Source organism: Dasypus novemcinctus, chromosome 15, assembly GCF_030445035.2.
Source record: "Dasypus novemcinctus isolate mDasNov1 chromosome 15, mDasNov1.1.hap2, whole genome shotgun sequence".
NCBI classification, from domain to species: Eukaryota; Metazoa; Chordata; class Mammalia; order Cingulata; family Dasypodidae; genus Dasypus; species Dasypus novemcinctus.
In genome coordinates, this window is record NC_080687.1 from 1,510,386 (window position 1) to 1,534,390 (window position 24,005).

General features: G+C 53.6%; 1 protein-coding gene across 1 annotated transcript in view; it reads right to left on the bottom strand.

Annotated features, from left to right (window-relative positions):
• Positions 1-24,005, bottom strand: part of FREM2 (FRAS1 related extracellular matrix 2) — a 158,850-nt gene that overhangs the window by 71,476 nt on the left and 63,369 nt on the right. Inside the window, 2 exon segments of the mRNA XM_058276918.1 lie at positions 8,138-8,368; positions 14,944-15,090. Coding sequence (XP_058132901.1) covers positions 8,138-8,368; positions 14,944-15,090 — 378 coding nt within the window.

A 24,005-nucleotide genomic window follows, 5' to 3' on the forward strand; every position in this document is an offset into this window, starting at 1 on the left:
TCATGAACTATTGTGATTAGTAATTGAAGAAAATGTGGCATTGGTGTGGAAAAAGTGGCCATGGTGGTTGCTGGGTGTGGGGAATGGGAAGAAGAGATGAGATGTGGAGACGTTTTTGGGACGTGGAGTTGTCCTGGGTGGTGCTGCAGGGACAGTTACCGGACATTGTATGACTTCCCATGGCCCACTGGATGGAACGTGGGAGAGTGTGGGCTATGATGTGGACCAATGACCATGAGATGCAGCGGTGCTCAGAGATGTATTCACGAAGTGCAATGAATGTCTCATGATGATGGAGGAGATTGTTGCTATGGGGGGAGGAGTGGGGTGAGGGGGGTGGGGGGTATATGGGGACCTCATATTTTCTGAATGTAATAGAAATAAGTAAATGATTAAAAAAAAAGCTTCCGTGGCGCTCTCGTGCGCCCTTGCGCACGACCAGTGAGTGAGCCTGGCATTCCCACCATCTGCTGGGCCCTTTTCTAAAGGCCTCTGGTCTCCTCCTCAGCCCTCCGGGCGAGGGCCTCTTTCTGGGGCTTCGCCTCCGGGAAACCAGCCCCGGGAGGTTCAGTGACCCCCAAGGCGAGGCCGGCCGGGGTGGCAGGGCTGGGAGGTCAGGTTCCAGACTGCACAAGACAACAGGCTGAGCGAGACTGCGAGGCGGCAGGCTGGGAAGGGTCTCGGAGGGGCCTTTCCCACCCCGTGTGGCTGGAGAAAGCACAGGCATGCACGCGTATGCGCACACTCAGACGCACGGACGTGACCTGTGGACACACAGTCCTGAACCCACGGCCTGAGGACCTTCCATTGAGAGAGGAAGCGAGGGCCGTGTGGACACGTCCTCACGACGAGCAGGCGCACGGGTAACCCGGCGGCAGGTCGCCTCCTACGCAGAGGAGTACGAGTCATTTTATATCTTTCTACGATGAGCGTGTGTTACTTCTGTAATTTTATGTAATCCTTTTGTTTTCTTTAAAGGGGTGCAAGTAGATTTGACTCATTTTGATACCCTTTATCTTGAAAGGTAGAGCTGAATAAAGTGCACGCGCTCCTTCTCCATCGCTGTGACATGCTGTGCGAATACTTCGGCTCGTCACTGCAGGTTTTACTTTTAGGTTTTCACCGTGCTGTAACTTCAGCAAAAAATGACTTCCGTTCTCAGCAACAAAGTAGAGGCAGCTGCACCTGAGAGGGGATTTCATGGTGCCCTTTCTCTTCATTACACTGAGGGATGAAAAATCCAACCAAACCAAGACTGCTAAAAACATGACAGAACAAACATCTTTAAAATCTTTGCTATCAGAGAGCAGAGGAGGGCGAGAAAATGCGGTGCATGAGGCAGAGCTCTGTGCTCTCAGGGGACAGGGCAGGAACAGGGGACTGATGTGACACTGTATGGACTTTCTACAGGGGACAGGGCAGGAAGAGGAGGCTGATATGACACTGCATGGACTTTCTACAGGGGACAGGGTGGGGACAGGGGGCTGATGTGACATTGTATGGACTTTCCACAGGGGACAGGGCAGGAACAGGGGGGCTGATGTGACATTGCAGGGACTGACTTCCTATCTGGGGCGAAGGAAAGGTTTTGGGAAAGGATGGTGGTAATCGTAGCTCAACAGGGAACTAATTAACAGCACTGAGTTATATATTTGAATGTGGTCATGAGGGGAAGTTTTAGATTGTGTACATTACTAGAATAGAAGTTTTAAAAAACCATGGTGCTGTACAACACAGTGTGCCCTGATGTAAACTGGGGCCATAGTTCACAGAACGATTATAATAATATTCAACTGTGACAAAGTTACACCACTAATGCAAGGTGTTAACAGGATGGGAGGTATATGGGAACTCTGTATTTTCCACAATTGTCTGTAAACCTACAACCTCTCCAGTTACAAAGAAAAAGGTTTTGTTTTTTAAAAAGCGTGGCACGTTCAGAAGCAACACAGCCACGTTCACCCCAGGACGTCTCCAGGCTGCCGCGGGCACTGGGGTGGCTGCCAAGTCGCCCCGCGTGCGGACTCTGCCACCGACGCCTCTGAAGGGTGAGCTGGGGCGGCTCTACACATGTCCACGGTTTGCTTTTTCACTCTAGAACAGACAAGGTAGTAAAGGATAATTTCAACGGATTTGAAAAAGATAAATGAAAATAATGGAGACATGTCTAAATCCCACGATAATGAGTACTACAGGTGGCTGAGCTAACTAATTCACACCACGAAGCTCTGAGGGCCAAAAATTACCCCTTGGTGCTGGGCAAACTTGGGTAGAGTGAATCTTCGAGAAAAAAAGTTAGATGTCTTTATTTTGTGAATACTGAGCCTTTTAGAAAGGTTTTCATGATTAAAATAGCTTTATTTTGTACCTTTTTTTCCCCTTATCCATCTTTTGGTGTCAGAAAATGTGTGCTGTGCTTTTATCAAGCGCTGGAATTTTTTTATCTCTTTTAAGATGACGACCCATGCTTCACACTGACGTGACTCAAAAAGGAAGGCGTGCTGGAGTTCACTTAGGTTGGAGCGCTTGCTTTCTTCATCATTCCTCTGTCACCGGCAGTAGCTAACCATCGTCTCATTCAGTCTGGACCTTCTATTTTGGCACACCCACCTCAAAATATCAGTGAGCCAGTGACCTCTCCATGCCAACGTTGCCAGTGGTGATTTAAAAGAATAATGCTGTTTGGATTTCATCCAGCAGTCGGCCGGGTCTGAATTACCTCATGAAATGGGTCTGGTTCACTGCAAGCACCCCAAGCCTGCCTGTTCTTTTCAGCCATTAATATTAAGGTTTCAAGACAGGTTACAGTCTACATTACTGTAAGATAATACGTCTATTCTCCATTAAATATTGTAGCGCATTTACCCAATCTGGTTCCATGGAAAATGATACAGAGATCATAAAGGTATCAATCAGAGGTTTGCAGGCACTTCGGGGTACAGCCAGCCACGTGCCAAAGGCTTACAGGCTTCAGACACGTGGACAAGGCCCTGTAACTCAACTACACTTATGGGGGCTGTCTTCTCCCTTTAAAGGTACTTGTAATTAAATTTACCCTGGGTAGAAATTAAAGTAGAAAGGAATGGCAGGTTTGTATAAAATGAGCATCTTTAGCTCTTCTATTACTCCTTTTAACTGAAATAAAAAATTGCAGTATTAACTAATAGCTAAATGTTTTGGAGATGGTGTGACTTCTGACAGGGGACGTAACACACAGAGCTAAGAACGTTCCCTGGAGCCCCCTGCCTGCTCCTGGGGTGCGGGCGACGCCGTCACCTCCCACCTCGCGGCTCCCGTGTCGGGGGCTGTCGGCGCAGTGGAGGCGCGTCGTGCCCTCTACCCCAGCCCTGCGCCCTGCGCACTCAGGGAACCCGGCATTCGCAGGCGCTCAAGAGCAAGGTCAACCCGCCAGGTCTCATGCGGGGCCGAAGGGTCGTGACTGGCTCCTGGAAAACCTGTTTGATTCACCTGTGCTAATTTATTTGCGGCCTGGTATATAAAGAGAAAAGTACAGAATGAGAGGAGGAATTGCTTTGCTGATTTTGCATTTTTTTTTTGAACAATGCTACTGAGGCAAGATAGATACAGTTTTTTTCCCAGTCATGTGAGATGAGAGAACTCGGCATAACTTGGGGGAAAGGAAGAGCCTTGGGGGGTAAATGTGTGTGTGTATATACATACAGGTAAGTATGTATTCAAATTCCGGCTCCGGCACCTATCGGCTGGGGGGCTTTGGGAAGGCACTTCCCCGAGCCCGAGTGCTTGCCGCGAGTTGACGTATAAGCCGCAGGCCTGAGGCTTGCCGCTGTCCAGCGCAGGTCCCGCTCCCGTACCCGGAGGTGGCCGAGGGCTCCCTGAGCCTTGGCCTGTGGGGTGAGCCTGGCTCTCTGGGATTCTGGGAGGCGGGTTGGAAAGTGGGCAGGGAGGACAGCAGCACCTGGTGCTTCCTCGAAGCCCAGCTTGTCTGTCGGGGGCGTGCTGCCCCCGCCCCAGCTGCGGGGCCTTTTAAAGGACAGTGGCCACAGCTGGACAGGGTTTCGAGAGGAGCACCGTCTACGCGCCACCTCTGCCAGTGCCAGGAGAGCAAACAAGGCCGCCTGTGAGCCCCGACCTCGCCGCGCTGAAAGGCTGGCTCTTCCGGGGAGCCTGGCGTTCCCCGGCTCCTGGCTGGCGCCGAGGAGGAAGAGCGTGCCTGTGAGGAGGAGAGGGGACGGGGCTCGGGGTCGGCCCGAGCGGGAGCACGGCGAGCACAGGGAGCGGGGCGGCAGCCCTGGGCGTCCCGGCCGCCGGCACCGGGTCGGGAGGTCCTGGGCACCCTCCGCCGCTCTGCGCATTACTCCGTCTTTGCTCTTCATGCCTCAGGCTTTAACTGATGCGTAAACACACACGGCCCCCTCTTCGGGCTCCCGCAGCACTCTAAGTTGTAGATAAAGCTGCTCTGCTGTCCTCCAATTCCACTCAGCAAATCACTCCTACTCTGGACTAAAACGTGGGTTTCCCCAGCCCACCCGGCGGTGAGCAGCAGCAGGTGCTCCTCTCTGACTGGCAGGAGCCAGCAGCCCCCGAGAGAGCGGTGGCAGCCGGGGGGCTGGGCTCCCCCGATTCAGGGCCACCCTGGGCGGTCCCGGGCAGGGGTAGATGGCCAGGAGCAGGGCCACCTGCCCCCAGGGCCCTCTGGCTGCTGCCCCGTGAGGCAGGCTGTGCTCCTGCACAGGTGCTGCAGGGACACACCTGGCGGCCAGGCCTGCTGCTCGCAGAGCGTGGTTCCCAACCAGCTGCCACCAGCACCCTGAGGCCAGCGCCACGAGCACCCGGTGGGCACTCAGGGGGCCTGGATGAAAGCAAAAAGCCCATCGGTGTGGGCGTTGTTTTCCAGGCAGTGGAGATGCTCATGTGTCGAATAAAATACAGCCACTGAAAGTCTACCCCATTCCCAACAACGTATTTTTTAAAATAAAGGATAGCATAGGACTGTGAGTGTATTATGAACTTGTGAGAATCCAGGGTGTGTGTGTGTGTCCATGTGCCTGTTTGGAGAAAGAGCTGATAAGTTATGAAATCCGGGTACCACTGTGCTCAAGCTTGCTGCCCGTGGACTCGAGAGCGTCCTTAAACAGAAGGCACAGAGGTCTACAAGGGGGTGAGGTAAGAGGAATGGGATGAGATAACGCGTGCAACGTGTTAAGCGCAGGGTCGGCACAGAGGACGCACCCACAAATGTGGGTGACCACTGTCAGTTATGGCAGGCGCTGCCCGGGCAGCAGGAGCCTGTGCATCTCGGTGACCTCGCTAACGAGTCGACGTTCCTCAGCTCTGATGAGCAGAGGGGGGCCCTCCTCCCGCTCCCTCAGCGCCGCCCACACTTTGCACTTTCACGTCACATGTGGTTCTAGCCACTCACCTGCAGGGCTCTCGTCTCCATCAGACCACACTTTTTTTGATAGAAGGGATTCTAGCTCATCATCTTGACATCCCTAGCACGTATGCTGCCCAACACGAGTGTGAGCTGGACAAATTTTTAGTGCATGCATAAATCTCAGCATGTCCTGCAACGCATATGCAGAAGGAGAGCTGGGAATAATGGTCCCTAGAGCAGGTGAATTTAATGTGACAAGGTGGGCGAAAGTATAGAAAGAAACCATCAAAATCTTGAAATTGTGGATCATTGATCCTTTGGAGAAAGAACAGAGGATTATTTACTCCCTTAAGGTCTAATATTAGGTTTATGATATTAGGAAATAACTATTTGCACCATGCTTTATGTTTCATAACTTCTTTCAAAAGAATGCTATAAATGGAGACTGTTTACTATTTCTTACTGTGTGCATTAGGAGCTTAAAAATCTTAGTAAAAGTTGTTTGATTTCAAGGTCACACAACTGGAAGTGGCAGAGTTGGGAACCAAAGTCAGCTCCTGTACTTTCAAAGCCGGTGTCCCTCAACCAAACCCAGAAGTTGCCAGGCGCGGACGAAACTGCTAGTCACAAGAGGGACGGTAATCACATAACATAGCTAGGAAATTCCAAGAAAGCTTACAGTCATACATGACTTTGTGAAATTATGGCCAAGTTTTATTTGGTTGTAGGTCAGCCTATACTTAGACTAGGTGAAGGGTTTTGTGTGCGTGTGTTTGGTTTGGTTTTTAATATTCCACTGCTCAGATCTATCATGGGTACATAGTGTTGCTCCAGGCTTATAAATAGAAAGACAGAAATGAGTTTATGGTGGAAGCAGATTTGGCTCAACGGATAGGGCATCCGCCTACCACATGGGAGGTCCAAGGTTCAAACCCCGGGCCTCCTTGACCCGTGTGGAGCTGGCCCACGTGCAGTGCTGATGCGCACAAGGAGTGCCCTGCCACGCAGGGGAGTCCTCCGCATAGGGGAGCCCCACACGCAAGGAGTGCGCTCCATAAGAAGAGCTGCCCAGCGTGAAAGAAAGTGCAGCCTGCCCAGGAACAGTGCCGCACACACGGAGAGCTGACGCAGCAAGATGACGCAACAACAAAAAACAAGAAACAGATTCCGGGTGCCACTGACACAAGAGGACACAGAAAAACACACAGCGAATGGACACACAGAGCAGACAACTGGGGGCGGGGAAGGGGAGAGAAATAAATAAAAAATAAATCTTTAAAAAAAAAAAAAGAAAAGAGTTTGTGTCTTAGTCCTTCAGGTGAAATACGACAATTATGCCAACTGGCAAATGAAATACCAAGCAATGGCTTCAAACAAGCTTTGGGCAGTGGGCTGTCTTATATGTACTAAAACTGTCATGGGTTTCTTCAACAGAGGAACACTTTATTATGCAAGCATTTAACCAAATTTCAGGGCTGGAAAGAAATTTAATTAATGTCCCTAGATAAAGCAGATAAAATTAAATTTAATTAAAGGCTAGCTGTTCTTTCATGGAAATCATAAACATAATTGAATTTCATTTTTAACTAAAGGCGCTGTTGAATAACTGAAGCTGGAGCTCTGTTTTGTTTTTTTTAATCCTTTCTCTCTAATTACCGTCTTTTAACACAGGAATTTCGACATACGGCTCCATTTCATGTACCCAGTCGATCTTATCTTTGTGGAAGGTTTAAGAGTTTTCTGATTGACAGAATAAAGTAGGCTGGCAGTTTAAAAGAAAACCACGTCTGGCTCCTGATTATCCAAATCTCTCCGTGGTTTGTATAAATCCAGCCCTCAAAGGGCAGTTCAGCTTTTTCCTTCTGACTTCACTGAGACAAGCCAGGACTGGAGAATTATGGCAGTGGGAGGCGAGAGGTAAATTACACTCAAAACCGTAATGTTTACTTTCTCCAACATCAGCCAGGGGTCTGCACTGACAAGAAAACGTAATTAGCAGACGTGAAGAGCTTGGGTTCGAGTCTGTTCACTCAGGAGTGGGGCGGGTGGGACGCAGCAAATGTGGATGCCAGTGGCCAAAGGAAATTCCTGGTACACACATGACAGAAACTCGAATAATGAAACGCAACATGGAGAACGAGTTCATCCGAACACGGTCTAATTCTTAAGCCCTTAGTCTTTAAAGTGCTGCATTATTTCAAGAAAATATGAGATGAACAATATTGCGTCTAAAAGAGAATTATAATGTGGAAGAAGAACACACTATGAAAATATATAGCTTCCCTTAATGAGATTCCCAACAGCGTATCTGAGAGTATCGAACTGTTCACCTAGCAAGTCCCTCCTACGCACTGAGGGGGGCTTCTGTCCCGTGGTGTGGACACGTCTGAACGTGGGACCTTGGAAGGTCTGCAGGGAAGACGCGGCCCCCTGCGTCAGGGCAGGTCTCAGTGCCACGGTCTGGAGCCCTCACGAGCAGAGGGAATCCGGACAAACGGAGCAGGAGACGGTCGGGGAGGGCAGCCACGGGGTGCACTGGATGGCCACGGGCACCCCCAGGATGACACAGCCTTTGGAGAAGGCTCGGCTGGGCCCACTCCGCGATTGTGGGCGCTGGCCTCCACAGCTGTGGGCCATCGAGTGCCACCTAAGCCAGCTGTGATGCTCTGCCACGACAGCTTCTCTTTACGGGGTTCACGGATCGCCTGAAAGCCCCTTCCCCAAGGCCCTGCGTCACACACAAGCTAGAGAACAACGCACACAAGCGCCGCCTGCTCTTACCGTCCCCGGGGTCGACTACCTCCACCGTGGTCTCCGCAGGGACCTCCAGGGCGGCCAGCACCGGCTCGGACAGCAGCACCTGGAAGCTCTCGGTGCGCTCGTACTTCTCGTCGTCGAGGATCTGCAGCCGCCACGTGGCCCTGGCCTGGCCTGGGTTGAACTGCACCTGCCGCTGTGCTTTCCCCCCGAAGTCCTTGTCTTTCTCGGCCGTGCCATCTCTGGTGCCGATACCTGCACAGAGACGCAGTGTCAGGAGTTTGGTTTTACCTTCACTCGGGTTATTGGCGTCTTCCTTGCCGCAAGATTTCCGGGTTATTCTGTCCACAGGCCAAGCGGGCCCAGCTTTGTGCCCTGTGTGGGGGCCCTGCCCTCTGGGCGCCGCGCTCCACACGTGCCGATCGACCGCTGCCCCAGCCGTGGTCTTGCACGGACCCCATGAGCTGGGATCGCATCACAGCTTCCTGTAGAACCAGCTGTGTGAATGCATGTTCAGTTTTCACACAAGGTCATACGGTCTCGAAACACTTGATGTTTACTTTCTCATGCGATGCTGCATATTACAGAATCGTAAGAAAATTTTCTAAATGGAAAACATAGGCCCATAAGAGACCCTGTGAACCAACGAATTCCTTGACAATCTAAGTAATAAATGGCCAGGTGTAATGATAAAGAGTTCCAATGCTCCCTAAACCTTTAATGGAGCCAAGACTCAAGAAAACCGAATCTGCTGTTTGCCAACAGAAGGATGGACAGATTTGTCTCAGTGGAGCACCCTGGCAGTCCATGAAGCTGTTTGAACAGAGTTGGAGAAGTCAACATCTACGGCTCTCTATGATCAGCAGGATATGTGGCTGACTCTGGGGGTCGTGCAAGGTCAACGCCAGGTCACTGGGAAGCCGGGGAATCTCCGCGTCTGAAACGGTATTGCAAGGGCCTTTTCCTGGCATCCAGCCCGCCCATTACCTAAAAAGCAGCGAGTGAGAGTCAGCGCCCTCGACATCACGGAACAGTGTAACAGCGCCGCGACTGATAGCCTCACATCCCAAATGAGAACCTTGTAGGATTCCCAGTCAAGGTATTACAATAATGTAAAAGTACATATTCTTTAAACATTGGCATTTTGGGAGAAGGTGGTAGGAAAGAGATTTAAAAGAGAAAAATTAAGTCTAGTGAATATCGGAATAAAAATGAATTAAAATAAATTCTCTGACATCTCTCATTTAATTGGAAAAAGGTATCTTTTAAAAAAAAATTCCTTTTGTTCTTCAAAGTAGAAGTGAATCTAGACTAAACGAGCTCTGTCCAACCACAAATACTTATGCAGGGTTCACCACGCGCCAGGTTCTGTTCCAAGTGCCAGGTCTCTATCAGGGAGTGAAACACCCAAAACCCCTGCCCTCGCGGTGCTTTTACAAAATTAGTTTGAATTATTCATTTCTTCATCTAAAATAATCATTGGCTGTGAGTTTAACCTAAAATGAAAGTGAAAATAAAGAGTTTTTTAAAATTATTTCTGTCTCATAGATCTCAGAAAACACCTGACCTCCTGCCACCGCTTCTGTTACCGTTTTCAGCAGCTGGTGAGCCAGGGTTGACCCAATGGTGCAGGACCAGAAACGACAGCTGCGGGCGAGTTAGAGCCACGCCTTCCAGCCCTGGGCCCTTGATGCAGGCAGAGGGGCCATCGACCCCTCGTGGATCAGCACAATTCTCTGCCACACTGAGGGCAAAGAGCCACCCCCGAGGCTCCCAGCTCAAGCTTCTCTTGATGGTCTGTCCCAGGCATGTGGCATGGTGCGGCGTGACGTGGCACAGTGGTGTGGCATGGTGTGGCATGAAGTGGGGTGGCATGGGGAGGTGTGGGGTGGCGTGGCCAAATGAATCTGTTAACAATCCCAATTGTTGCTGCTACAAACACCCATACTCTTTATGGTGGATTTCAAGAGATTTTCAATCAGATGTAAACTATAAACAGACAATACTGATTGACCAAGCAAAGAGGAATGGACTTATTTTGTGAAAAAAAGATTGTTGTCTTAAATAGCTGGATACACTTCATGAACATGAGATAAATCAAAGGAGGCCCTGTGATCTTATTTAAAAGGTAGAATAAGACTAAGACAGAATGATAAATTTGCTTTGGGTCAAAATAAAGATTTCCACAAGGTCTCAGACACTTGTGTGCCAATGTTCACAGCAGCATTATTCACAATAAGGGACGAAAACAGCCCGCGTGCCCATCAGTGGGTAGACACGATGCGGTAAACAGACCGTGGAATGCTGTGCGGCGCCAAGGCAGCGTGAGGTCATGAGACATGTCACGACACGGAAGAACCTCAAAAGCCTTACGCCCAGTGAGCTGAGCAGGGACACACGGACAGATGCCACACGACGTCACCTAGAAGAGGTGCTAGAATCAGCACCTTCTCAGAGGCAGAGAGGCTACAGGGGACCAGGGGACGTTTGCAGTGTTTGGACAAAAAGGAGGTGAATTTTACGGAACGTGAATTATATCCCAATAAAGATCAAAAGCAGTGGAAGTAGTTTCCCTTCTGGTGGTGACACGGTGGCCCCTCTGTGCATCCCCCTTGCCACCCGAGGAGTGGCAGTGCCCCGCAGCCTGACCACACCTGGGCGCCGGCGAGAAGCCAGAGCCTCCGGCCCCAGACCTGCTGCATCAGCACCTGCACTTCAGCAGATCCGCAGGGAAATCCCCCTGCTCCAGCCGAGGGGGCAGACCTCGACATTGGGGCCCACGGCGAAGCCTGTGACAGCGCCCCAGACCCTTTACCGTCGGTGCGCCGCTTCAGTGAAGGACATTCCAGGGATGTCCAGATGTGAAGAGACTATCCCACACGGTATCTAACGTGGGGGATGAGGCAGGCATGCCTGAAATTCAACAGATGCACATACTGCAGACGCAAATAAGCACCTGCAGAACATGCGTGACATAAATAACTTTAATAGAAGCAGCAAAAAATCCTGGAAGCTGGAAAGATTACAAATTGTGCTTTAATTTATGCTCCTTCTTTTTCCCAAGGAGCATTAAGCACTACACAAAACGCATTCCTGTGATTATTAAGTGGACTCCACCTGTGTCTTGCCCCTGCCCCTGCAGGGCCCTCTTGGGGCGCGAGAACAGAGCTCACCTCCCGCGCAGCGCAGCTACGGGCCCAGGGAGGCCATTAGACCTTCTCCAGCCGAGGCCTGCGGCAGCCCTGGGGGACGGCGCCTCGGGCGGGCTCCCGCTCTCCCTCCCTGCTCTCCCTCCCCGGCTGCGCAGCCGTGGGCTGTCAGTCACTCGACCCCTGTGTTTCCTTTCCTGTAAAGGGGCAGGAGGACACTTTCTCGCAGGGTTGTGCCATGGACGGTGTTCAGAATTAGGCCCGGCCCAGGGGACTCAATAAATGCTGCTGTGACAACCATCACTTCACCCTGCATCGCTAACCAGCTACAAGGCACATAAAAGGCCCAAGAAAGCGTTAGCTGAGGTAGTGAAAAAGTAAGGAGGAAAAGATCACAGATTTCAGTGCTTAAGGAAGTACTCTGCCTTCCCTAGATGTTCAGTAAAGGGAGGCAGTGTGAGCTCTGACTTCAAACACTTTTGTGAAATGCAAATACACAGGTAATCACTGGTGGGCTGTACTGGTTATAAAAGGAATAATCGCCTTTGAGGACGTGCATAAACCAGTCACATGGAATCCACAGTCCCCGCCTAGCACTTCTGAAGCTTGGCACGCCTCTTGCCATGGTGAAATCTAACTCTAAACATGCATAAGGGGCCGGAAGGTCACGTGGTTGGAGTCTGAGGCTGTCGTGCCCCAGAAAGTCACGTTCTTAAAACGAATCTCTTCCTGCGCTGTGAGCCCTTCCTTTGTAAGCAGGACCTTTCGATGAGGCTGCTGCAGTCAAGGTGTGGCCCCGCTTGGTCAGGAGGGGTCTTAGTCCTACCCCTGGAGCCTTTATAAGAGACTGAAAATTCAGACAGAGGGAGAGAAAGCCATGGAAACAAGAGACGGAAAGCAACAGAACCCGAAGAGAAGGGATAGCCCAGGAGATCCGCCCCGTGCCCTGCCCTGTGGCAGAGGAGACGGGGGTCACTGGCGGCTGGTCCCGGGAAAAATCATCATCTCGACTATGCCCTGATCTGGACATTCTCACGGCCTCAAAACTTTGAGCAAATAAATGCCCATTATTTAACCCAGCCCATTTCATGGTATCTCCTTTCAGCAGTCTAGGAAACTAAAACAGACTTTGGTGCCAGGAAAGTAGGGTGCTGCTCTTGCAATACCAAACATGTGGAAATGGCTTTGGAACTGGGTAACGGGCGGAGGCTGGGAGAACTGTGAGGTGCTTGATGGAAAAGGTCGAGGCTGCCCTGAAGAGACTGTCAGTGGAAGTACGGATGCTGACGGCATTTCTGCTGAGGCCTTAGAAGAAAAGGAGGACTGTGTTGGAAGCTGGAAAGAAGGCGAACCTCGTTTGAAAGTGACGGGGAGCTTGGTGAAGTGGGCTCGGACGTAGGAAGGAAAGCAGCATTTGAGAGCTGAGCCTGAAGTCTAGCTGAGGAGGTCACCCGGCCGGCGAGGAGGGGCAGCCCGGCTTCTCGCAGCTTACGGGAAAACGGGAGAGGAAAGGGGAAGCTGAGCACCGACTCCTGCGCACAGACGTCAGAGCCCGGTGGTCTGGGAAACCCTGAGCCCAGGAGGCAAGGCCCCAGCGCATCGTGCCCCACGGGAAGCTTCACCTGCGCACGAGCCGGCGGCCACTCCGCGCACTCAGGGCCGAGGCGCAGCCGTAGGGGAAGGAAGCTGGAAGTCCTGCCGTCTGCCAGACTGGACCCCCGTGCTGCAGGCCTGGACGGTGCCTTGGTCTGGACCTCTTCCCAGCCTCAAAGCCATGTGTGACTAAATTCCCATGGTCCAAACCAGACCATTTCAGGAAATCTGCCTGAGCAGCCCAGAAACCAAAACATTCAGCAACAGTGAAAGGGAGGACAGTTGACTCGGGCTTGCGGCGGGCTTGGAAAGGATCCCCTCATCGACTTCAGTGAGGGGGCCCTGGCCCCACGGGAGGCCCCAGAACCGCAGGAGGCTAGCCCGGGACAGCGGAGGAACCTCTGCGGAGGAGCTGGGGCCGGTCGGCGCATTTGTAGGAAGGAAGAGCGCACTGAGAAGAACTCCAGGAGAAAAGGGCTCGTCGGATGCATTAGCCTGCAGTGGATCCAGCGTCAGTGGAGAGGAAAATCTGAAAAGACGGTTTTAAACATATTGTTCAGCTGTTAACTGTCCCACCTGCATCCACGAGCTCGTGTACCTGAGTAATTACCAATACTAAGGGTGGGAACTCAGTAAACAGAGGAAAGCACCTCGAGAATCGCCAAGGAGCCCCTTCTTTACTCATGGGCGCTCGGTCACCTCCCTGCGTTTCCAAGGTCAAGTCCAGTGAAGACCAGCCTCTCCCGCCAGCAGGTAGACAGAGGCAGGTTCCCGCCCTGCAGGCCGCTGCGCGTGCGCAGAGAGCACCGGCCACCAGGGGAGAGCAGGAGCAGGCCCTGTGCCCGGCGGGCAGGCAGAGTGCAGGGGACGCCCGCCAGAGGCACGGCACTGGCACGACAGGGGGAGACGGGGCGCCTGCCGGTGGGAGTGGCAGGGCGGGTGTGAAAAACACTCCTCTAAAGCTGGAACACAGGAGCGTGTTTTTAAAATGAGATGCAATCAGTACCGAGGTCTACACAGGCCAGGGAAGGCCGGGGGAGGCCGGGGGTGGGCAGTGAGGGGCGGCGGGGGGGCTATGGCGAGGGAGGGTGTGTGGGGGCCGGTGGGGCGGCTGTTGTTTGAGGCGTTTGAACTCCGTGAGTCGGGAAAATTTCAAAATAAGCCCTGGGGAGACCAAACCAGGGTATCAACGTTTAATTTTGCCAAGGGTTTCCTAGATTCCTACCTTAGTTGAATGAAAGCTCTTTCACCCCCTGTCAGTTCTGTCAGCCCAGCTGCCTGTAAAACCTGCTACCAAAAATATTAGAATTGCGGGGGTGCTCCCGTTTCTCACCAATACAACAAACATTTGGTGCAAACTATGTAACTGCTAGAAAGTCCTAATGCATCTTCTCTTCTCTGTTCGAGGGCTATGTGGATTAAAGGTGGGCTTGAAGGAGTTCACAAAGGTCCTATTCAAGTCTGGTTTTGATGCTCAGTTTTATCTAAAAGCAGGAGAACAGCAGAAAATGATTAAAATTTAATGCTTTACTGTGGGTTACAAAGAAAACTCACAACCTGTATCTTAAATTTGGTGGATTGAGATTCCTGGAACTTTTAGAATCCTAGCAGAGCATTCAAATGAAACAAATAAATAGTAAACTGCGTATCAGTGCTTAATTCTTTGCTAAACAGCCTTTCGTTTCCTTATTGTAATAGGAGCCCTCGTGTACTTTTTACACTGATGTTTCAGCAAACTTCTACCACAGGGATAAATTCCAGGAGCACCCAGATCTTATTCTAAGAGCTCACAATGTTTGTTTTTGTTGTTTTAACTTACGAGTGATTACTGCAGTTTTGTCAAGTTATTTTCTATCAGACGGGGCTCTAGGGAAATGACTGGTGTGGCAAACATCAGCGCTTAACCCTGATGGGAATCGCTGGCAGGTTTCCTCAGCAGTTAAAGAACCTTTCCATGTCAACATCTCCCTAAGCTTTAAAACTAGACCAGAAAACTAAAATCTACAGTGATTTTCATCACTGTAGAAAAATTATCAAACTTTTGCCAGAAAACTGGGACTTTGAGATAGACGCGCACATTAAACTTACTTATAAATGAAGTTTCTCCCAAGTAGCCTCTGCGTTTAAGAACGACATCTAGAAATTTGGAGTCCTCATCGATCAGGTAATATTCCTTCTCAAAGGAGATCCACGCCCAGTGCAGATGGAAATGCTGGTTGGTTAACTTGTTTCCACCTGGAACACAAAAAGTTAGAGCCCCAGATCAGGGCTTTTGCTTCTAAGTGGCGCTGGAACCCCCAGGCGACCCAGGGAAGCACTTGCCGTCCCTCTGGCTGTGGGGTTTGGGGCACAGGGCGCGCCCAGTGGTTAGCAGTGATTGTGCAGAAGCACGATGGTGGCGTAAACCTCCTCCAAGCCGAGCTTGCAGCAGGGGGAAGGCGCGAGGCGGGGGAGCAACCCCAGGAAGGACTTCGAGGCTCGCCCGCGGAGTCCCCAGGCTGCGGGGGGCGGCGCTGCCCACCAGGCACGGCCAGAGGCTGCTTGTGAGGTTCTTACGAGCTCACAACTCGGCAAAACCTTCCCTGGTTCCCTGAACAAAGGTGAGGAAGGCTCTGGGGGTGCCCCTCGGGGCTCCCTGCCTGCTCTGGTGCGCTCCATCCTGCGGGGCCAACCGACAGGCTTCTCACGGATTTCCATCCTGCTCTGGAGGTAAGGCGGCCCCCTCCCCCCCCCAGAACAGAGCTGGCTGGCCGTCAGGAGGAGGTAAGCCTCGCGTGTGACCCGCCTATAACCCGCCTAGCGCGACAGCGCCGTGCCGGGGGAGCGGAGGGCCGCGGTCATCGGCCGACCTGCTGCCTGAGCCCACTGGGCCTGTGAGCCGCACCATCGCCTCGGCGGGGGGTACCCACGAGGGCGCCAGGGCACCCATCACCTCGGCGGGGGGGTACCCATGAGGGCGCCAGGGCACCCATCGCCTCGGCAGGGGGGGTACCCATGAGGGCGCCAGGGCACCCATCGCCTCGGCAGGGGGGGTACCCATGAGGGCGCCAGGGCACCCATCGCCTCGGCAGGGGGTACCCACGAGGGCGCCAGGGCACCCATCACCTCGGCAGGGGAGGTACCCACGAGGGCGCCAGGGCACCCATCGCCTCGGCGGGGGGGTACCCACGAGGGCGCCAGGGCACCCATCGCCTCGGCGGGGGGGGTACCCACGAGGGCGCCAGGGCACCCATCACCTCGGCGGGGGGGGGTACCCACGAGGGCGCCAGGGCACCCATCGCCTCGGCGGGGGGGGGTACCCACGAGGGCGCCAGGGCACCCATCGCCTCGGCGGGGGGAGGGGGTACCCACGAGGGCGCCAGGGCACCCATCGCCTCGGCGGGGGGGGGTACCCACGAGGGCGCCAGGGCACCCATCACCTCGGCGGGGGGGGGTACCCACGAGGGCGCCAGGGCACCCATCGCCTCGGCGGGGGGGGTACCCACGAGGGCGCCAGGGCACCCATCGCCTCGGCGGGGGGGGTACCCACGAGGGCGCCAGGGCACCCATCGCCTCGGCGGGGGGGGGTACCCACGAGGGCGCCAGGGCACCCATCACCTCGGCGGGGGGGGTACCCACGAGGGCGCCAGGGCACCCATCGCCTCGAAGGGGGGGTACCCACGAGGGCGCCAGGGCACCCATCGCCTCGGCAGGGGGTACCCACGAGGGCGCCAGGGCACCCATCGCCTCTGCGGGAGGGGGTACCCACGAGGGCGCCAGGGCACCCATCGCCTCGGCGGGGGGTACCCACGAGGGCGCCAGGGCACCCATCGCCTCGGCGGGGGGTACGCACGAGGGCGCCAGGGGTTCTCCCAAGCCCTGCTGCAGAGGAGTGGAGAAGAAAGCGAGAGGCAGAACCCTACTTCCGGTTTCTTCTCTCGAGTTCAAACAGAGACAGGAAAACGCCAAGACTTTACTAGACTGAGGCGGGAAGCTACAGACGAGGAAACAGTGTGAAGATACATGAAAAAAAATCTTTTTTTTTGTTGTTGTTGGAAGTTTTTAATGCTGAAAATTGCAGCAACTTTGAGCTATCAATGGGCACTTGAAAACTATTAAAGCTAATCTCCAATACTGCTGAGATCATGTAGGGAAATTGTTTTTATTTGCTGTTATTCAAACTGCAAATTAGCACAAGCCTTTTAGACCACAATACAGGGATGTATGCAAGAAAGCAAGAGGTTCATACCATTTTTTTTTTTACGTTCTTCTGTGGGATGTTTGTGTCAACAGAAGCCAAAAGATAAATGCGAGGAACTATCCACTGCAGTATTTTCTATTACAGCCCCAAACCTGAAACGTCTAGGGTTTATTAAATTGCAGTCCATTAAGTCAATAAAATTTCTTTCAGTCATTAAGTAATAAATATAAAATGCTTGCTGAAACTCTTAAACTGTTTATGATAAAAATGAAAATACAGTAGCAAAAATGCTACTGACTTAGTGAGGCAAGGGCTCCGTTCAAACCAGGCCTTACAAATGTGAGGCCGATATTGACGAGATTATGGGCTGTTACATTTCTTAACTCGTTTTTTTTGTTTCCTTTTGTTTTGTTTTTAGGAGGTACCACGGATTGAACCTAGGACCTGGTCCTGGGGGGCAGGTGCTCGACCACCTGAGCTACATCTGCTCCCACCAAATTGTTTTTCTGATAAAAAAAGAGCAGAGAAGGACCCCGCGTCTCCTCGTTTGCGCTCCTGAATGCATCGTGTCCAGCGGCTCCTGGCCTGGAGTCCACACCACTTCCCTCTCCACAGAGCCAGGAGGTGGTGGAAATCACCTGCGAACGCCTGGGAGGACAGACGGACGCCCAAAACCAGGGTCTCGGGCCGAGGGCAGGTGCTGGGTGCAGCGGTGACAGCACGACAGGCCTTCCTTCCCACGGCGCCTGCCCTGCGGCTTCACGCGCTTCTGCTCCTACGGCAATGACAGGAGCGACCTTCACGTTTCCACACACGCTACTAGATCACAGCCGCGCACCGAATCTCGGAGCATCGTCTTTAACGTGCGCTTTTGTAACGTGGTTTGTAGGGAGCCATGTAACAGGCACACCTTGTGTCCCACACCTTCCACCACATCCTGAATAACCACCCGGCATGGCGTGGCGTGGACAAGCGCATTCTAGGTGGGAAACCTGTCCAGGGGACCCTCAGGCTCTCTTCAACAACTCTGCTATTGGAAACAGTTCCATGAAGCATTCCATTGCACATTATTATCTCCTTAGGCCAAATCCCTACCTGTGGAATTTCTGGGTCAAAGAGTTTACAAAACATGAAGCTTTTGAAAAAACTGCCCTCCAAGAGCACGGCGCTAACTGGCCCTGGAGACTGAGGCTGCCGGCACATTCTCTCGCTCCTGCTGCCTTTTGGTCTTACTGGCTTTACTGTACTTTTAAAATTTATTGTGTTTATGTTCTTTTAGAGCAGGCGTTCACAGACCCCTTTGCCAGGCAGGTGAAAACCAGGGACCCCTTCTCAGAATGTAGCGGCCGATAGTTTTATGACACTCCACGAGCGTCGGGTCTAACAACTACCGTGATTTCTAAGTACGGGTGAGCGTAAGCGATATTTCACAATGTGCAACAACTGTGATGTGATGTGAAATGAACTGTAATTTATTACCTACATTCGTAAGTGAAGGAAGTGCTAGACTGCAGTTAGAGGTCAGAGAAATAAAGATAATAAGTTGATTTTTTTCAATGCATGCTCACAGACCCCCTGAAATCTTTCCACGGCACTTGGGGGTCTGTGGACCCCTGGTTAAGGGCCCCTGTTTTAAAGGAAACGTTTCTTCTAGAAAGCAATTGAAAAGAAAGAATAGAATGGCATTTGATCAATTAAACTAATAAACAAAACAGCTCTGATTTCTAAACTAATAATTCATGGAAATGACTCTATGCCTATTTGCTTTGCGTCTTAAATCTCTTTAAAATCGCATGCTTCTGTCTGTCCAGGAATCCCCAGGTTTTATCCCAAAATTCCTGCAGTGCTTTGCCGAGCCACTGTCCAGCTGGGCCTGAGCCCTGCCCCTGCCCCTCCAGGAGGCCCGGCCCTGGCCCCTCAGGCTCCCAGCGCTTTCCCGAGTGTCACCCATGATGGGCACGGACCACGCGGCCACTCCTACCCCTGCGGCCTAACAGCGGCGGCCGCGGCCAAGCAGCGCATGGGCACCTCTGTCCACTCTGCCACGCCGCCTCGAGCGGGTCCACAGCTTCGTGAAGGACAGCCACCTCCGGGTCACAACGCTGTGTGGTCACTCTCCACGTGTGTCTAACACCCGCGTGAAGGCCGTCCCAGCCAGTGTCTTCTCTGCGCGCTCAGTTTTGAGCTAATTTTAAGATTGGACTTTAAACCTTTCCTGAAATAGCCCAGAAACCAGCATTCTCATCTGCTATTGCATGTTTTAAGGCTGCAGAGCCAGCGCCGGCCCCCCGTCCCCAGCGTGGCCCCCCGTCCCCAGCACCGGCCCCCCGTCCCCAGCACCGGCCCCCCGTCCCCAGCACCGGCCCCCCGTCCCCAGCGCGGCCCCCGTCTCCAGCGCCGGCCCCTGTCCCCAGCGCCGGCCCCGTCCCCAGCGCAGTCCCCAGTCTCCAGCGCCGGCCCCTGTCCCCAGCGCCGGCCCCCGTCCCCAGCGCGGCCCCCGTCCCCAGCGCGGCCCCCCGTCCCCAGCGCCGGCTCCCGTCCCCAGCGCGGCCCCCGTCCCCAGCGCGGCCCCCCGTCCCCAGCGCAGTCCCCAGTCTCCAGCGTCGGCCCCTGTCCCCAGCGCCGGCCCCCGTCCCCAGCGCGGCCCCCGTCCCCAGCGCGGCCCCCAGTCCCCAGCGCCGGCCCCCGTCCCCAGCGCGGGCCCTTAGGGGGATTCAACCTTCTAAGCTTTGTCCTCGGCTGACAGCTGCACGTTCGCTCCGTGTTCACTGGGACGTTGCTTTGCGTGTCGACTTGCCTCGGTCACGGCGTCCAGGCGCTGGTTCGGGCGCTGGCCTGGGGGCCGCTGTGGGGCGAGCACCGCCATCAGCTGACTCCAGGTGCAGGTGATGAGCCCCAAGATAGGTGAGGGCCGCGCCAGCAGGTGACCGCCGGAGCCAGGACCGTGGCTCCAGACAAGCCCGCCCTCTCCTCTGCGTGTCCGACTTGAGACCTCAGCCCCGCTCACCCCAACTTCCACCTGCCCCCACCCTGCAGAGCGTGGACTTGGCAGCCCACGGCGGTGTGAGCCAGTTCCTTACACACACACACACACACACACACACACACACACGACCTGACACTCTGCTGCTCTGGAAACTCACTTTGTCCGCCCTGCTGTAGTCCATGATTCAGAAAGGAAGGGACTTCTTAAACTCACTGTTCAGAAAGCCTTTACAGGTGGGATTGGTTGAAACAAGTTTTGTAATGCTTCCTTGACTGACAATGTAAATTTCCCATACAAATACAGCCTGTTTTCAGTACTGAATCTTTTTTTAAAGTAATTATTTTAATGACACCATTTCTTAATTGTCTTGCAAACTTCTATCTTTAAAGATTTTATGTGATTAACCATGAATGTGAATTGCTGGAATTTATGTTCCTCTCAATGACGCCCTCAGGGGTTACTGGCAATTACAGGGTTAAGTTCCATCCCATAAAGTAGGATGGATGGTTTCAGCGAGAGTTAACTTCGTCTCCACTTGCAGCTACTTAAAACTTATTTTCAGGTTTATGCCTGTGTTCTAAAAGGGTGAGGGCGCCAGGTAAGAGGGACACAAAGCTGAACAAGTTTATCAGGACTTCATATGTCTGCTACTTTGAGATATCATTTCAAATAAAATCAGAAATAATCATGAGAAACTTTGCTTTGTGAGACCGTGAGGTTGTCCAGAGTAATTATTACAGAAACTCATTCTAAGTCGGGGTTTTAAGTAGACATTCAACTAGAGAATATAAAGTTAAGTCTACCAAGCTTAACTCTGAATAGGATTAAATACTACATAACTCTTCTGATTTATACACAGGTGAATTCTATTTAGTCTCAGAATTTGCAAAATCTTAGGTAGTCACTATGCAGGCATGATAACGGGGATTTGAGGAACTAAGCTGTGGCTTAGGGTAATTCTCTTGATTATAACTGTGACCTTACGGGATTGAACTGCGTGTTTTATCTAAGGAGTGGAAAGACAGCTACTTAGCACCACTGATGCCCACCAGCACAGCTCCAACACCTCAGGGGCTGGGACCTTTCTAAAACGGAATCTGTCTCTGCGACGTATGAGCAGCTATTCTCAGTCTGACTGGAGACAAATGGAAGCGCGCGGCTTGTGTTAGGAAACCCCCGCAGGAGCCTGCCAGCTGGCAGCCTCGCTCCCGGGGGCTCTGCACCCTGACACGGAGGCCACCACGGTTTTGATGAAAAGACCTCTTCTCCTCTTCTGAGCTGCTCCAGCTGGTCTTGGGCTTCTTGTTTTTCTTTTTCAAGGGAACTCAATCGGTTTTTAGGATAACAAAGAGTCACAACCTCCAGTCACCCCTCCCTGTCTGCTGCTCTGCAGACGAGCACACTTTCCAAATTGAAACAGTGTCGCAACTCTGACTTATGCTTGATGCGCAGTAATTTCTGGGTGTCCATTTAGCTTTGACAACAAATTAATCTTTGGAGAAAAGTTAGTTACCCGCAGAGAACGCTCTTAGCATTTTCTAACTTGCTAAAATTGCATGTACTTGTCCAACCTAGAAACTGAACTAGAAATCAAGTAGACAGCTATAAAGGAAAACTGTATGTAGTCCTTCAAATAAGCAAGAGAAACGAATATTTAGAAGAGAAAAGGTGAAGAGAACAGTATTGCCTAGTTCACTGGGAAAATGAGACATGCTGCTGTTGGGCGCTTAGGGACGGCTCTCCTGGGGAGCGAGGGCTGCAGGTGGCACCGCGCGCTGCCCGCAGCACCCGCGCCAGGGACCAGGGAGGGAGCCAACGCTAAGGCGAGGGCATTTCACCGGTATTGACAGGATGTTCCTCTCTTGAAGTTTGCTTTGTCTTAGACTCTCCTGGGCCATAATTTGAGACCTCGTCGGCCTGTACAAGGAGCTGATTTCACTCCTTGCTGAGCACCCCTGAGGCACCGCCGAGCCCCTCCAGGAGGGGGCGCTGACCCCGATGCACCGCCGAGCCCCTCCAGGAGGGGGCGCTGACCCCCATGCACCGCCGAGCCTCCTCCAGGAGGGGGCGCTGACCCCGATGCACCGCCGAGCCTCCTCCAGGAGGGGGCGCTGGACTCAGATGCACCGCCGAGCCTCCTCCAGGAGGGGGCGCTGACCCCGATGCACCGCTGGGCCTCCCCCAGGAGGGGGCGCTGGACTCAGATGCACCGCCGAGCCCCTCCAGGAGGGGGCGCTGACCCCGATGCACTGCTGGGCCTCCCCCAGGAGGGGGCGCTGGACTCAGATGCACCGCTGGGCCTCCCCCAGGAGGGGGCGCTGACCCCGATGCACCGCCGAGCCTCCCCCAGGAGGGGGCGCTGACCCGGGAGGCCCGCGCGTGGCCCGCTGCACCTGCTCTGAGCCGCCCGCTGGGGTGCAGGGGCTCCCCCGAGGCCGCGGGGCGGCAGGGGCGCATGCGGGCGGGAGGAGCACGTGGCTGTGCCTGGACATGGGCGGAGGCGCGTCCTGGAGACCAGGGGCAAGAGCAGAGGAAGAATCAAGTGGGGAGGGGACTTGAAGGAACCCGCGTGGCCGCCGCAGGACGTCGCTTCCTTCCCCTTCCCGCTCCAGCACTGGATGCTGGAGACGAGAAAGGCCGGGGGCCAAGGTCAGCCAGAAGCGGTCCTGGGGCGCACCTGAGCAGCCCAAACCCTTTAGGGCTCCTCAAGACCCGCCAGAAACCTGCGGCAGGTGTTCTAGCTCCGGAGCCGGGCAGCGCGCGGGCGTGATGCCAGCTGCAGCGGGGCACGTGGCGACGAGCGCCCACCCTTCCTCCAGCTTCCCGGCCTTAAGGACAAGGAAGGGCCAGGGGCGGGGGCCTGGGGCGGGGGCCTGGGGCGGGGGCCGCGGCCCTCCAGCCCACCTGGGCGAAGGGTTGCTCAGGTCCCTGCAGGGAGCCGAGTGGACGCAGGGAGCCGAGTGGACGCAGGGAGCCGAGTGGACGCAGGCACAGACCCGGGTGGATGCAGGGAGCCGAGTGGATAAAGGCACAGACCCAGTGGATGGCTGGAGTCGGGGGCCCGGGGTGACTGACCGCTTGCGCGGCATCTCAAGACACCCCCGGGCACCGCGGGCCAACGCACCCTGCGGGGGATGAGGTAGCTGGACTGGCCACCACAAATGCCCACCGCTGAAATGTGTGCAGACCTGGATTCAAATCCAGCTCCCCCGAGTTCTCCCTATGCTTCCTCTGAGTATCAGGTTACTTCATTTGGCTCACTATTCTATTTGCAAGCTACTCTGGTTTCAGTCTGCTTTAATTTAATCTATAAATTAGGCCAATTGCTTAGAAACAAAACGGATTATCTGAGTGAGCTGCTCTCATCAGCAAACTGGTGCTAATGAATAGTAGGGTAGACAAAAGAACCCAGTGGAAAAACAATATGAGGGTCAGGCTCTGAATATTTGAGGCTGAATTACAGAAAAGTTAACACAAGACTGAGAACGTCTTTTCCTGTGAACGGATTTGGAGCAGGAGTACAAAGCCAAGGAGGGTGGAAGGAAAACGCCCTTCCAGGCTGGGGGATGAGCTCCGCCAGCCCACTGGTGAGGAGCAGCGAGCTGGCGCCTGCCGGAACCTGCTGGAATCCCCAGGGGCCCTAGTTAAGAGTGCCCCTCCCCCAACTCCATCCAAAAAGAGAATGTGCTTATTCTGTAACCAAAAGAAAAAACAAAGGAGGGAAAAAAAAGGGAGGGGCAAGTTTACCTCCCTTCACCTGGGGTTTAATAGCATCTCCTTAACCAATCTTGGTTTAATTTCGAAAGGCTTTATTTTCCTACGTAGAGGGCGAGCCCCTGGGGAATGGGGGTCTTTGGTGCAGGGGTGGATGAGGAGTCCAGGTGCACAGGGAGGGACAGAGGGCAAAGCCGCGTGCGGCTGCGGGTGGCGGCCCCATGAGCCCCAGCTCACTGCGTCGAGCCAGAGGCCAGGAGCAGGCCAGGC